At 42.9% G+C, this 13,771-nt stretch overlaps 1 protein-coding gene across 1 annotated transcript in view; it reads left to right on the top strand.

Moving 5' to 3' along the window:
• The first annotated feature begins 2,078 nt into the window (after positions 1–2,078).
• rad51 (RAD51 recombinase) overlaps positions 2,079–13,771 on the top strand; it is a 62,831-nt gene continuing 51,138 nt past the window's right edge. Inside the window, exons 1-2 of the mRNA XM_072264829.1 lie at positions 2,079–2,310; positions 12,001–12,088. Of these exons, the coding sequence (XP_072120930.1) occupies positions 12,008–12,088 (81 nt within the window). The 5' untranslated portion in view covers positions 2,079–2,310; positions 12,001–12,007. The remainder of the gene's footprint in view (positions 2,311–12,000; positions 12,089–13,771) is intronic.

The raw sequence follows: 13,771 nt of genomic DNA, 5'->3' as shown, positions 1-13,771 counted from the left end.
GCACCGGACATATTTGCAGCATTGTCATAGCACTGCCCCCTGCAGTTGCTTATGTCAACATTCATCTCTCTTAAAACTTTGAGCACAGACTAATACAAAGCTTCCCCTGTGTGGCTCTCAATGGGTAGAAATCGTGAGAATTGCTCCTGAATGTTTCCATCAGTTGACACATAATGTAAAATGAATCTGAGCTGATCGCCGTGTGCAACATCTGTGTTTGAATCGATGCTAATAGAAAAGTATTTGGCCATTTTGACTTCACTGACAATCTCTGACAGAATTCGATGGCTCATGAGCTCAATAAACTCCTCACATGTTTTAGGTGAAAGATATGAAGGGGTGCCTGATCCTGCATTTCCAAATTTCTGTACGTGCGCATTCAAAAACGGGTCAAACTCACTTATTACCTCTAGAATGCCCATGTAGTTGCCGTTATCAGGACTGCCAAATATATCACTGGAGCCTCGGATAGCTAGTCCCCTCTCGACCAAAAACTTCACAACCGCCACCACTCTTCTCAATACGTCAGTCCAGAAGACACACTCTGACTCAAACTATTTTTGCAGTTCTGTATCTATTCTTCCGCTGTCAGACGCTAGTGTAACGTAGGTCAGTGTCGTTTTCCTGTGGTGTTCGCTATTTTCATGCTCTCCTATGCGCTCAGCAGCATGTTTCCAGTCAGTAAAGCCAGTTTCGAAGATAGACTGACAGTTACCATCACTGAAGATGCGGCATGCAAAACAAAACACACAGCTGGTGGAAGGGGAATATAAGAGCCATTGCCTTGATATGTACTCACCGTTTACGAGCTTGCGTTTAAAGTGAAATTTGGAGAAAAGACATCTCTGCTGTTTGTATACTTGTTCCGTAGCTTTGATATCCACATCCTTATTCTGGCAGGACTCTGGCCCTTTCTGAGCCCAGTACACTCGGACTAGATCATCTAACATTTCCTTTCCCCAGCGAGCAGGATCAGTGCTGTAAGGGTCCTCAGTAGCGCTAACATTAACATTAATGGCGACCCCACTTGGTTGTTCAGAGACCTCTGTGGTTGGGAATCCCAAAGTCATGCTCTCTGCCTCTTCAACGTTAGCTGCTGACTGTGGCAAGGTCGGTGGTAACAGTGCTAACGATGGTGCTAGCGCTAGCTGTTGAACAAGTCTCCATTTGTCCACCGGTCTCAGACTGTGACAAGAGCGATGGTACTGCTGCATCATCGAGAACAGGTTTAAAAAATTCTGTCAATTTCAATGTCTTTTTTAATGCTTCTTTGTCACAGTCCTGTTTTTCTTGTTTCTGTGCTCCACTCTCATATTTTTTTTTGTCTGCCATGATAGCAGCTACCTATTTTGGGCCCCTGGGCTGCAGCCCAGCCTAGCCCTGCTTCTGTCCACAGGTGCTGCCTGAATTGTTGGGTATTCCAAATCATTTTTTAAATTAATAGTGGAGCACCCTGCTCCATTAATATGTAAGGAATAAACAGTGACCACCCCACCTCGAATAAATAACATTCCTGTTTCTCTTTAAGGCAGTATCTTGGGATCTTTGACAACAACAATCTTGGAGAAATGAGTAGGTGGAGCAGCGCCCGTGGGGCTCCTTTCCTCTATAAATGCTGCTCGACCCACGGTTTTCCTCCAGCATTTTGCGTTACTCTATCATCTGCAGTTTCATGTGTCTCCCTGATGAAGTTCTCGGACCGAAACGTCGACCGTTTGTTCATTTCCACAGATGCTGCCTGTCCTGCGTAGTTCTTCCAGCATTTTGCGTGTGTTTCCCCGGGATCTTTTGCGCCCACCTGAGGCAGCAAAGTGAGTTCAGCATCTTCATCACTGCAGTACTACCCTAGAGGCACCAACTCAGCTGGCACTGTTAAAATCATAAACCTCATTCCCTTATTATTTCCATGGGGAAATCATCACCCTTCCTTCATCAAAAGGCTGAGCAAATAAACGTGCCAAAGCCCCACTGCCGTCATTCAGTCAGTCTTTGTCGGCAGGGAGCGCGCACGCCTGCTCTCCAGCCTGCGCACACGTCATCACGTATCGGCTAAGTGGCGCGGTTTTTGGAAAGGACGACCCGAGAGTGTTGGCGCGAAGCTGCCAGAGGAGAAGGAGAAGGAGAAGGAAGAGGAGGAGGAGGGACTTGAGGGCTGGGGTAGTGGTTAACGAATAACAGCGACGGGAGACAGGCGGGGACAGCGGGTGGCTAAGGCGTAAGAGTAGCGGGAGAAGAAGAAGCCCAGTGACTGCGGGGTAAACAAACGGTGGCGGCGCGGGCCTGAGGTTTCGTTGGACCAGTTATTTTGAGGTAACGTTGGCAGCTTTCAACGGGCTGAGACGCGGCTTGGAGTGGGTCAAGTCGAACCCGGGGCTTGTGAAGTGTACGGGTTGGGGGTGGGGGGGGCTGTCCTTTTCTGGTCTGATAAATGAGGTTCCGTTCCCCTCACTCCGGTCAAATCTGGAAGACCTAAATATCGTCCGCTCCTGCTAACTTAACTCATCCACCGTGGTGGTTGTTTAGTTCAGCGAGCGGTTACAATGAACAGAGCCAGGTTTATTATCACCGACGTTTCGTGAAATGAGTTATTTTGTGGCAGCAGTACAGTGCAATGCATAAAAATACTATGAGATACAATGAAAACTAAATAGTGCAAAAAGAGGAACAAGGTATGAACACAAAATACTGGAGGAACTCGGTAGGACAGGCAGCATCAAGGTACTGTTCAGAAATTTGATAGCAGAGAAGAAGTTTTTCTTAAAACTTAAAACATTAAATGTGTATCCTCCCCTGTGATAGTGAGAAGTTAGTAATAATGGTGGGCAAGGTTGTGCCCATGATGGAGCTTCATGAGACTACAACCCTCTGCAGTCTTTCAGTCCTGTACCAGGTGATGATGCAACCTGTCAAAAATGCTCTCCACAGTATTTCTGCAGAAATTTCCTAAGAATCTTTGGTGCCATACTGAACCTCCTCAAACTCCTAATCAATATATTGGGCACGGGATTGATCTTCTGAGCTGTTGATACCTAGAAGTTTAAGCTGCTCACCATTTCTACTGCTAATCCCTTGATGTGGAGTGGTGTGTGTTCTCCCGACTTTCTTTTTCTGAAGTCCACAATCAATTACTTGGTCTTACTGACGTTTGAGTTTAAGGTTATTTTTTAGGACACCGGTTAACCAGCTGATCTATCACACTCTTACTCCTTACCATCAGGTGTTTTGATGTGAGTGGCCCACAACATGATTTCAAATTCAGATGGGGGCAAGCAAACCCATTGTTCTTTTTCAGATAATGAATAGGTGCCACTACATGTGGAACCATGCTAAATAAATCTCGGTTTTCTCTGGTGATGTGCATGTACTTTGATAATAAAATTTACTTTGAACTAAGAGGCACCAAAACATCCATCACCAAGGGTGACTTGGTAGCACCACTGCTGTGTGAATCCTGAAGGCCAGTCTGTGGGGGGGAAACTTGATATTGGTTTGTTATTGTCACATACTGAGAAACAATGAAGGGCTTTTTAGTTCTGTGTGCCATCCAGGAAGATCATGAGGTAGTAAAAAGAAAAGAATGCAGAATATAGTGCTACAGTTACAGGGAAAGTTCAAGTTTGTTATCATTGTATACTGCTAAACAAAGGAGCATTCCTTCACACCAAGGTGCACAACACTAATACATATAACCCACACACACATGTGTGGTAATATTACCACAAATAAGTTAACAATAGGGTGTATTTATAACAATTTTAAAAATATGCTATTGGTGCTCCATATGTGATGAAACCTGGGTGTGGCAGGGAGTTCAGTTGTCTCACTGCCTGGGGGCAGAAGCTGTTTCCTGTCCTAACAGCCCTCGTCCTAATGCTACTGTACCTCTTGCCTAATGATAGGGGCTCAAAGAGATTGTTGGATGGATGGGAGACAATGCTAAGGGCCCTGCAAAAGCAGCATTCCTGATAAATATCTCAGATGGGTAGAAAAGAGAGCCCAATGATCCTCTCAGCAGTCCTCAAAATCCTTTGTAGGGATTTGTGATTACATGCCTTGTACTTCCTGTACCAGACAGTAATGCAGCTGGTTAGGATGTAAAAATTTATTAATTTGGTTGTGGGGGGTGTGGAGGTGCTGCTGTGCTTTCTTGGCTAAAGAGGCGGTATTGAGGGTAAAAAATCATCCGTTATGACTTGGTGCCCCTAACTCTCTCCCTGGAGGAGCTGTTAATGTGTAGTGAGGAGTAGTCAGCCTGCACCTTCCTGAGATACACAGTCATCTCTTTGGTCTTGTCCACTTTGAGACTCAAGGTGTCTTTGGACCATTTCATCAGCTGTTCTATCACCTTTCAGTAAGTCATCTCATTGTTGTTGATGAGGCCCCCCTTGGTTGTGTCATCGGCGAACTTGATGATTTGATTTGAGCTAGATCTATCAGTACAGTCATATGTCAGCAGTGGGCTGAGCATACAGCCCTATGGGGGCACCAGTACTCAGTGCATTGGAGCTGGAGATGTTGCAGCCAACACAAACTGTTTGTGGTCTTTCTGTCAAGAAGTCCAAGATCCAGTTACAGAAAGATGTGTTGAGACCCAACATGGACAGTTTACCCACCAGTTTCTGAGGGATGATTGTATTAAATGCTGAGCTGAAATTGATAAACAGCATCCTGACATATGAGGCATCATTTTCCATTTGGGACGGGACATAGTGGAGTGAAGAGGCTTTGACATCATCAGTGGACTGACTTGAGCAATAAGCAAACTGGAAAGTGTCTATTGTAGGAGGAAGATAGGAATTAATGCAATCCATAACCAGCCTCTCAAAGCACTTCATTATTGTTGCGATCAGTGCCACTGGACGTAGTGGCACTGATCGCAACCTTTTTGGGCACCGTTTAATGGTGGTTACCTTAATAGTGGACTGTTGCAGAGAGATGTTGAAAATGTTTGTTAGATCCTCTGTTAGCTGGGCTGCACAGTACCTCAGTACCCAACCAGGTAAGTTATCACAGCCCTACAGCTTTAAGTGGGTTGATGCTGACTGGGATTTTTCTCACATCAGCTGCAGCCAGCCAGTGTTCCTAGGGGGAGGTGGCGGGGGGGGGGGGGGTCTTCCTTCCCAGCACATCGTTCCTTGCATCAAACCATGTGCAAAAGATGTTGAGCCTATCAGTAGGAGAGGTGTCACTGTCGTTGGTACACAAGGTGGACCTGTAGTCTGTTATGCTCTGATGCCCTTCCACATGCACCTCGTGTTCCTGGTGTCACAAATGGCTGTCTATTCTATTCTATGAATAATCACATTTTGCTTTCCTGCTGGGAAAGTTCAGCTTTTGCTGACTTGGGAGCCATCCTCTCCCTGATCTGAAGGCAGCATCCTGATCTCTCAGCAGTGATCACGCCTGAATTGTGTGATGACGTCCTCAATGTACTTCTCTATACGGTCGGCCCTCCTTATCCGCAGGGGATTGGTTCCAGGACCCCCCCCCCGCGGATACCAAAAAAATGCGGGTGCTCAAGTCCCTTATATAAAATTGTGTAGTATTTGCATATAACCTACGCACATCCTCCCATATACTTTAAATAATCTCTAGATTACTTAATACTTAATACAATGTAAATGCTATGTAAACAGTTGTTATACTGTATTGTTTAGGGAATAATGACAAAAGAAAGGTCTGTACATGTTCAGTACAGACGCAACTATCATAGCTCTTCTGGGAATGCTGATGCTGCCTCCCATGATCTTTAAGTTCTTGAGGCTGTAGCGCTTTACATAGCTAGCTAGCCAGCCATCCCTTACTAGCCTTAAGCTCCTTCCTCTCGCTCACAACACAAGTAGCGAACAATGCTCAACTTCTGGGTTTTCCCGATCCGTGGTTGGTTGAATCCGCGCATGCGGAACACGGATAAGGAGGGCCGACTGTATAGCCAGTCACAGATTTTGCATATTCATTGATGTTAATATGATGGTCGTAGGTAGCCACCTCCCTGAATATGTTCCAATTCATGTTTTCAAAACAGTCCCACAGTGCTGAGGTTCTCCTTCTAGCCATGTTTTTATCTCTCTTTGAACTGGTTTGACTTTCTTGATCAGTGATCTGTACACAGGACTTAGCATAACTGGTAAGTGGTTAGAGTGTCCCACGTAGGGCTGGTGAGCAGACATGTTTGCACCAGTGATATTGGTATAAACCAGGTCTAACATGTTCTCACCTCTGGTAGCAAAGTCAACATGCTGAAAGAATTTCGGCAGAACGGTTTTCAAGTTATCATTGTTGAAGTTGCCAGCAACAATAAAGAAATCATCAGGGTGTGGGGCTTGCAGGTCTCCGATGGTGCCATGCAGTGCTCTCAGTGCTTCCTCAACAGTAGCATAGGGAGGGGTGTTTACAGCTGCAATCACAATGGCGTTGAACTCCCAGAGTAAATAGAAGTGCCTGCATTTCACCGTTTAAAAATGACCAGAGGTGAACAGTGGATCATCATTACTGAAATGTTCACACACCAGTTTGTAACACAGATACATATGGTACATCTCTGGTGCAGTGGAGGTTGACAATTGAAATCCAAAGGGAGACGAGATTCAAGATCTTTGGTATATGAAAAGTCCATTCGAGTGGTATAGAAGTGCCCTTTGGCCTTGTGGTTTATGTTCTCAGGTTTTTGTATCATCTTACCAGCACCTTGAGAACAATTGGGGGTGCATAATAAATTCTGTCCTTGCAAGTGAGAGCCAGGTCCCAAATAAAGAAGCCTTATTTTAAAATTCAGTGCTGAGCTCGTGGATTTAAGGACTGTGAGCGATCGACTCAGATGTTCCTACCCAGCGTAAAGTTGAGTTTTACTGCTGACCATGAACTGTCTTGGGATGGACTTTGACGTTGCTGTGCCATGTTGATGGCGGTCCTGTCTCTTACTGAAAGGGTCATTTTCTCCTTGGTAGTTTGTAATATTAATGTGGTGCCTGAGTGTTGGGTGTTGAAGTCCCAGCTGTTGACATTGTACATCAATTTGAATGAGGAAAATAAATATAATAGGGTAAAATTCTGGTAATTTAGCATATTTAAGCCTGCTGCATTGACATTTTCTGGACTATTGGATGTTATTCAATTAATTTTCATATACACCTTCAGTTCATTTATAGTTATTGCACAGTGGTATAACTTTCCAGGGAAACAGAGAAAATGGAAATGGTGAGTGTCACGTGAACATGGCAAGCAACCAAGTGGATTTAAAGGGAGTTACAGGTACGAGGGTCTGGCATGTTAAAGCAAGTTTTCGAATCAGCAACTGGTTGGCCAGGTGACAGTCCCCTGGGATTTCTTTTGAGTTAGGTGATCTCATTGAAAAGTATGAGATTAAGTAACACAACAGGGCAGATACTGGGGTGTTGTTCTCCAGCTAGGGTATCTAGAACCAGAGTCAAATTCTCAAGATGTTGTATCAGCTGTTCAGAACTGAAGTGAAAGAAATTTTCTTGACGTAGAAACATAGAGAACCTGCAGCACAATACAGGCCCTTCGGCCCACAAAGCTGTGCTGAACATGTCCTTACCTTAGAACTACCTAGGGCTACCCATAGCCCTCTATTTTTCTAAGCTCCATGTACCTATCCAGGAGTCTCTTAAAAGATCCGATCGTTTCCGCCGCCAGCAGCCCATTCCATGCACTCGCCACACTCTGCGTAAAACACTTAGCCCTGACATCTCCTCTGTACTTACTTCCAAGCACCTTAAAACTATGCCCTCTCGTGCTAGCCATTTCAGCCCTGGGGAAAAAGCCTCTGTCTATCCACATGATCAATGCCTCTCATTATCTTGTACACCCCTGTCAGGTCACCTCTCATCCTCTGTCGCTCCAGGGAGAAAAGGCCGAGTTCACCCAACCTATTCTTATAAGGCATGCTCCCCAATCCAGGCAACATCCTTGTAAATCTCCTCTGCACCCTTTCTATGGCTTCCACATCCTTCCTGAGGTGAGGCGACCAGAATTGAGCACAGTACTCCAAGTGGGGTCTGACCAGGGTCTTGTATAGCTGCAACATTATCTCTCTGCTCTTAAACTCAGTCCCATGGTTAATGAAGGCCAATGCACCATATGCCGCCTTAACCACAGAGTCAACCTGCATAGCAGCTTTGAGTGTCCTATGGACTCGGACTCCAGGATCCCTCTGTTCCTCCACACTGCCCAGAGTCTTACCATTAATGCTATATCCTACAGTCATATTTGACCTACCAAAATGAACCACCTCACACTTAACTGGGTTGAACTCCATCTGCCACTTTTCAGCCCAGTTTTGCATCCTATCGATGTCCCGCTGTAATCTCTGACAGCCCTCCACACAATCCACAACACCCCCAACCTTTGTGTCATCAGCAAATTTACTAACCCATCGTTCCACTTCGTCAACCAGGTCATTTATAAAAATCACAAAGAGTAGGGGTCCCAGAACAGATCCCTGAGGCTCACCACTGGTGACCGACCTCCATACTGAATATGACCCATCTACAACCACTCTTTGCCTTCCGTGGGCAAGCCAGTTCTGGATCCACAAAGCAAGGACCCCTTGGATCCCATGCCTCCTTACTTTCTCAATAAACCTGGCATGGGGTACCTTATCAAATGCCTTGCTGAAATCCATATACACTACATCTACGGCTCTACTTTTATCGATGTGTTTAGTCACATCCTCAAAAAGTTCAGTTAGGCTCATAAGGCACAAAGCCATGTTGACTATTCCTAATCATGTTATACCTCTCCAAATGTTCATAAATCCTGCCTCTCAGGATCTTCTCCATCAGCTTACCAACCACTGAAGTAAGACTCACGGGCCTATAATTTCCTGGGCTATCTCTACTCCCCTTCTTGAATAAGGGAACAACATCCGCAACCCTCCAATCCTCCAGAACCTCTCCCATCCTCATTGACGATGCTAAGGTCATTGCCAGAGGCTCAGCAATCTCCTCCCTCACTTCCCACAGTAGCCTGGGGTACATCCCGTCCGGTCCCGGTGACTTGTCTAACTTGATGCTTTCCAAAAGCTCCAGCATATCCTCTTCCTTAATATCTACATGCTCAAGCTTTTCAAACCACTGCGAGTCATCCATACAATTGCCAAGATCCTTTTTCGTAGTGAATACTGAAGCAAAGTATTCATTAAGTACCTCTGCTATCTCCTCTGGTTCCATACACAATTTTCCACTGTCACACTTAATTGGTCCTATTCTCTGACGTCTTATCCTCTTGCTCTTCACATACTTGTAGAATACCTTGGGGTTTTTCTTAATCCTGCCTGCCAAGGCCCCTTCTGTGTCTTCCAATTTCATTCTTAAACTCCTTCCTGCTAGCCTTATAACCTAGATTTCTGTCATTACCTAGTTTTTTTTAACTTTTTGTAAGCTCTTCTTTTTGACTAGATTTACAACAGACTTAGTACACCACGGTTCCTGTACCCTACCATCCTTTTCCTGTCTGATTAGAATGTACTTCTGCAGAACCCCACGCAAATATCCCCTGAACATTTGCCATATTTCTTTACGTTTCTCTGAGAACATCTGTTCCCAATTTCTGCTTTCAAGTTTCTGTCTGATAGTCTCATACCTCCCCTTACTCCAATTAAACGTATCCCTAACTTGTCTGCTCATATGCCTCTCCAGTGCTATGGTAAAGGAGATAGAATTGTGATCACTATCTCCAAAATGCTCTCCCACTGAGAAACCTGACACCTGACCAGGTTCAATCATGCCACCCTTGTTACTCTGGCCAACAATTGCCTGCTTTGGTTTTCCAAAAATTGAAACATTTTACAATGATATAGATGATACAGAGCTCTGTGCCGGAACCAGGGAGATTTTTGAGTATTGGGAGAATCCTGAGATATGAAGTCAGTTCAGGAAAGTGGGCTGATGTAAAAGGTGTGCCTTAACATAGAATGGTAGAGTGTGCACAAGGGGCTGAATGACCTACTTCTGATTCTGGTGTTCTTCATACTAAGTAAAAGATTATACACATTTGTGCTCATTTTAATGCCTGAGCCCAGCGTTTGTTTAATTTAAATATGGTGCTACCTTCTTTGGTCTTTGGAAAATGTGAAGATCTGAGCTTCTGCTGCTTCGTCATCTACAAGGTTAGATTGTATGACCCGTTGGGGCACCCTTTGAGAGAAGGGTAGTGCAGTCTGATGTGACCAGAATGAACATTAAATTTTCCTGAATGCTATTGCTATCTCTTTGATTTGGAAATTAAAGAAGAAAAACTCAGCTTATTAAAGAAGAAAGACGCATAACAAGACAAATATGAATAAACGTTGAGTATCCATGAAGTAAATTTGAAGGGATCCGGCTTGCTGGGTCGGGTGTGGAATTAAATGTCCGATGTAATGATGAATTTGGCCTTGAATAATCACAGAAGGATTCCATCGATTCCTAAGTTGGAATGACTTCTTTGGCACCAAAGGATATCATTTGGAAGAGGCAATTGTATTCTCTGATGCTCTTCCTGAACTCGTTTGCGATAGGTTCATCATTGCTGTACAAATTGAGGAGTTCATTAGGTAGAGGCTGCAAATTGCCTATCCTGACCTGTCCCTTCATACAGCAGAAATGTGCAGTTTCACCAGTGAATAGGAAGGCATGACAGAGAAGGCATACGCTGGTCATCGAACCAACATCAGCAGAAATGTGACGGCTTCTGAGTCATGCATTTTGCCTTGCTCTTTCTCTGTCGAGGTATTATCGTCGAAAGCAACCATTGTCGTCTTCAGCAACTCTCACAATAGTTACTCTGTGCCGCATATTCTCAAGTTGATCTTTCCTTTTTTCCTCTCTCCTCCTCCACTGCCCGTTTTTGTCATTCTGGAGACATGCAGCCCTTTCATCCTTTGTCTCTTCATCTCTTCTACCATTTGTTCTTTCTCTCTGATCCTAGAGTCGTGCAGCCCTGACCTGATCGGATTCTTGTTCTCTCCTCCGTCTGTGCCTATTGTCATTTTGGAGACGTGCATGCTTCTCCTCCTCTGTCTCGTCTTCTCTCATCTTTTTTGTCCTGACTCTTTGATCCTGGAGTCATGCGGCCCTGGCCTCATCTGATTGTTGTTCTCTCCCTCTCCTTGCCGCTTCCCGACGACGTTTGGCGTCATCTCTTGACCATAATGCCCCTCTTCTCTTTCCACGCGGCATAATTAGGCTGTCCATATATTTTTACCCTAATGTTTGATAGAAGATAGGAAGCAGTAACACCAAAGCTACTGAGGCTGGCTGTGCGCATGCGTCAGGCTGTGGCGTCCCGATTTCCATGATGGCCGATTGGGTCTCAGGTGAAAGGCAGCCTGTTGATTTTTGGCGAATGAGCAATTTTATACAAATATATAACTCCGAACTTTGCCTGCATTCTGTAGGTTAGCGCATTTTAATTAGACTTAGCCAAAAAAAAGTGCCGCTTTAATGCACTGTTTGTGCTAATTGAAGGTCACAAACAGACAGAGCATGAGAGTTTTAGTAGTATATAGATTCCATGAGGGGGAGTGCCTGTTGTTGACTGCAGACATTGGAAAAGTGGACCTTGTACTTGCTGAATTTGCCCAAACATAAAGTGAGCTTATGGATGATCCTAGGACCACAGATCACCATAATATTCTCTTTTTTTTCTATTCTATTTCTATTTCTGGTCCTTGTCTGTCAACCTGTGTACCTTTTTCAAGGCCTATTCTTCAGGCTGATATTTGTATCTCCTTTCATCTTTACCTTGTTTTCTCATGTCTTCATCCTCTTCACCAGCTTCTCAAACTCCAACCTCTTTTCCTTTAATCTTGGATTTGTCTGAAGAGCAACTGGATGAAATAGCTGAATATCCAACACCTTTAAAAGATGATGGTACTCAGTTTATCTTTTATTAACAGTATCTATGATTCTTTAAAATGCACAGTCCTCTTCCACATCAGTCTAATTTTAATAATGAAATTCTTGCAGAATCTCATTGCAAACTTTTTTAAAATTTCAGTTCCAAAATGGCAATGCAGACACGAGTTGAGGAAAATGCTGCAGCTGAGGACGAGAATTTTGGGCCACAAGCTATATCGCGTTTGGAGGTAAATTTTTAATAATCAACTCACTTTCAATCTGTTGAACGCAGCAGGCCAAGCAGCATCTGTAGGAAGAGGTGCAGTCGACGTTTCAGGCCGAGACCCTTCGTCAGGACCTGAAACGTCGACTGCACCTCTTCCTACAGATGCTGCCTGGCCTGCTGCGTTCACCAGCAACTTTGATGTGTGTTGCTTGAATTTCCAGCATCTGCAGAACTCCTGTTGTTCACTTTCAATCTGTGTTTGGCTCACTCCAGTACTTGGAAAGATATATTGTGTCATGTTCGTTAAGTTTTTTTTTAATATAATTTTTATTGAGTTTTCAAAGTGAATACATGAAAAGATAATGTCTATCCTCCCCCCCTCCCTTTAACCCTCCTCCCCCCCCCCGATATATACTCCTACCTGAAAAAAAAAAGAAAGAAAGAAGAAAAAAAAGAACTGCCTGGATATTGGAAGGTTTCCACATGCTCCATGAGATTCAAAATAAATTTAATATATTTATTTATTACTTTCCCCAAGGGACCAAGATCTTTATCATCGGAGCAACTAAATATGCCATCCTATCTTTTGTAAATAAGGGCGCCAAATATTCAAAAATGTTTCATACTTATCTCTTAAATTATAAGTAATTTTTTCCAGTTGAATAGAACTAGCCATTTCATTGTTCCAACGATTCATACTTAAATACGAATCAGATTTCCAAGTTACTGCTATAGCCTTCTTAGCTACTGCCAATGCAATTTTTATGAATCCTTTCTGATATTTATTCAATTTAAGTTTTGGTTTTATCCCTTCAATATCACCTAATAGAAATAATACAGGGTTATGTGGAAGTTGAGTTCCAGTAATTTGTTCCAATAAGACTCTTAAATTTATCCAAAAAGGTTGAATTTTACAACAAGACCAAGTAGAATGTAAGAGAGTACCAATTTCTTGATTACACCGAACGCATTGATCAGATAAATTTGAATTTAATATATTTATTTTTTGTGGTGTAATATATAATTGGTGTAAAAAAATTACATTGTACTAATCTAAGTCAAACGTTTATTGTATTTGTCATACTGTCAAGACACAGTCTTGACCAATTTGTTTCATCAATATTAATATTCAGATCCGTTTCCTATTTTTGTTTTGACTTGTGGATTCCTTGTTTAATTGTCTGTTTTTGAATCAAATTATACATACAAGAAATAATTTTTTAAAATTTTCCTTTTTGAATTAAAATTTCAATTTCATTGGGTTTTGGCAAAAACATTGTTTGACCCAGTTTGCCTTTTAAGTAAGCCCTTAATTGAAGGTAACAAAAGAAAGTGTTATTTGATATTTTATATTTATTCTTTAGTTGTTCAAATGACATCATTATACCTCGTTCATAACAGTCCCCTATAGACCTAATCCCTTTTTGGTACCAATTATATAAAAGTTGATTATCCATTGTAAAAGGAATAAGTCTGTTTTGGAACAAAGGTCTCCTTGCTACTAAAGATTTCTTTATCTCATTATCAACATTTATCTTATTCCATAGATCAATCAAGTGTTTTAATATAGGAGATTCTTTCTTTTCCTGTATCCATTTAGATTCCCATTTATATATAAAATCTACAGGTATGTTTTCTCCTATCTTATCTAATTCTATTCTAATCCATGCTGGTTTTTGATCATCAAAGAAAGATGCAATAGATC

The sequence above is a fragment of the Mobula birostris genome, chromosome 1, assembly GCF_030028105.1.
Source record: "Mobula birostris isolate sMobBir1 chromosome 1, sMobBir1.hap1, whole genome shotgun sequence".
In the NCBI taxonomy this organism is placed as follows: Eukaryota; Metazoa; Chordata; class Chondrichthyes; order Myliobatiformes; family Myliobatidae; genus Mobula; species Mobula birostris.
This window is presented reverse-complemented; position numbering and strand designations above follow the sequence as displayed.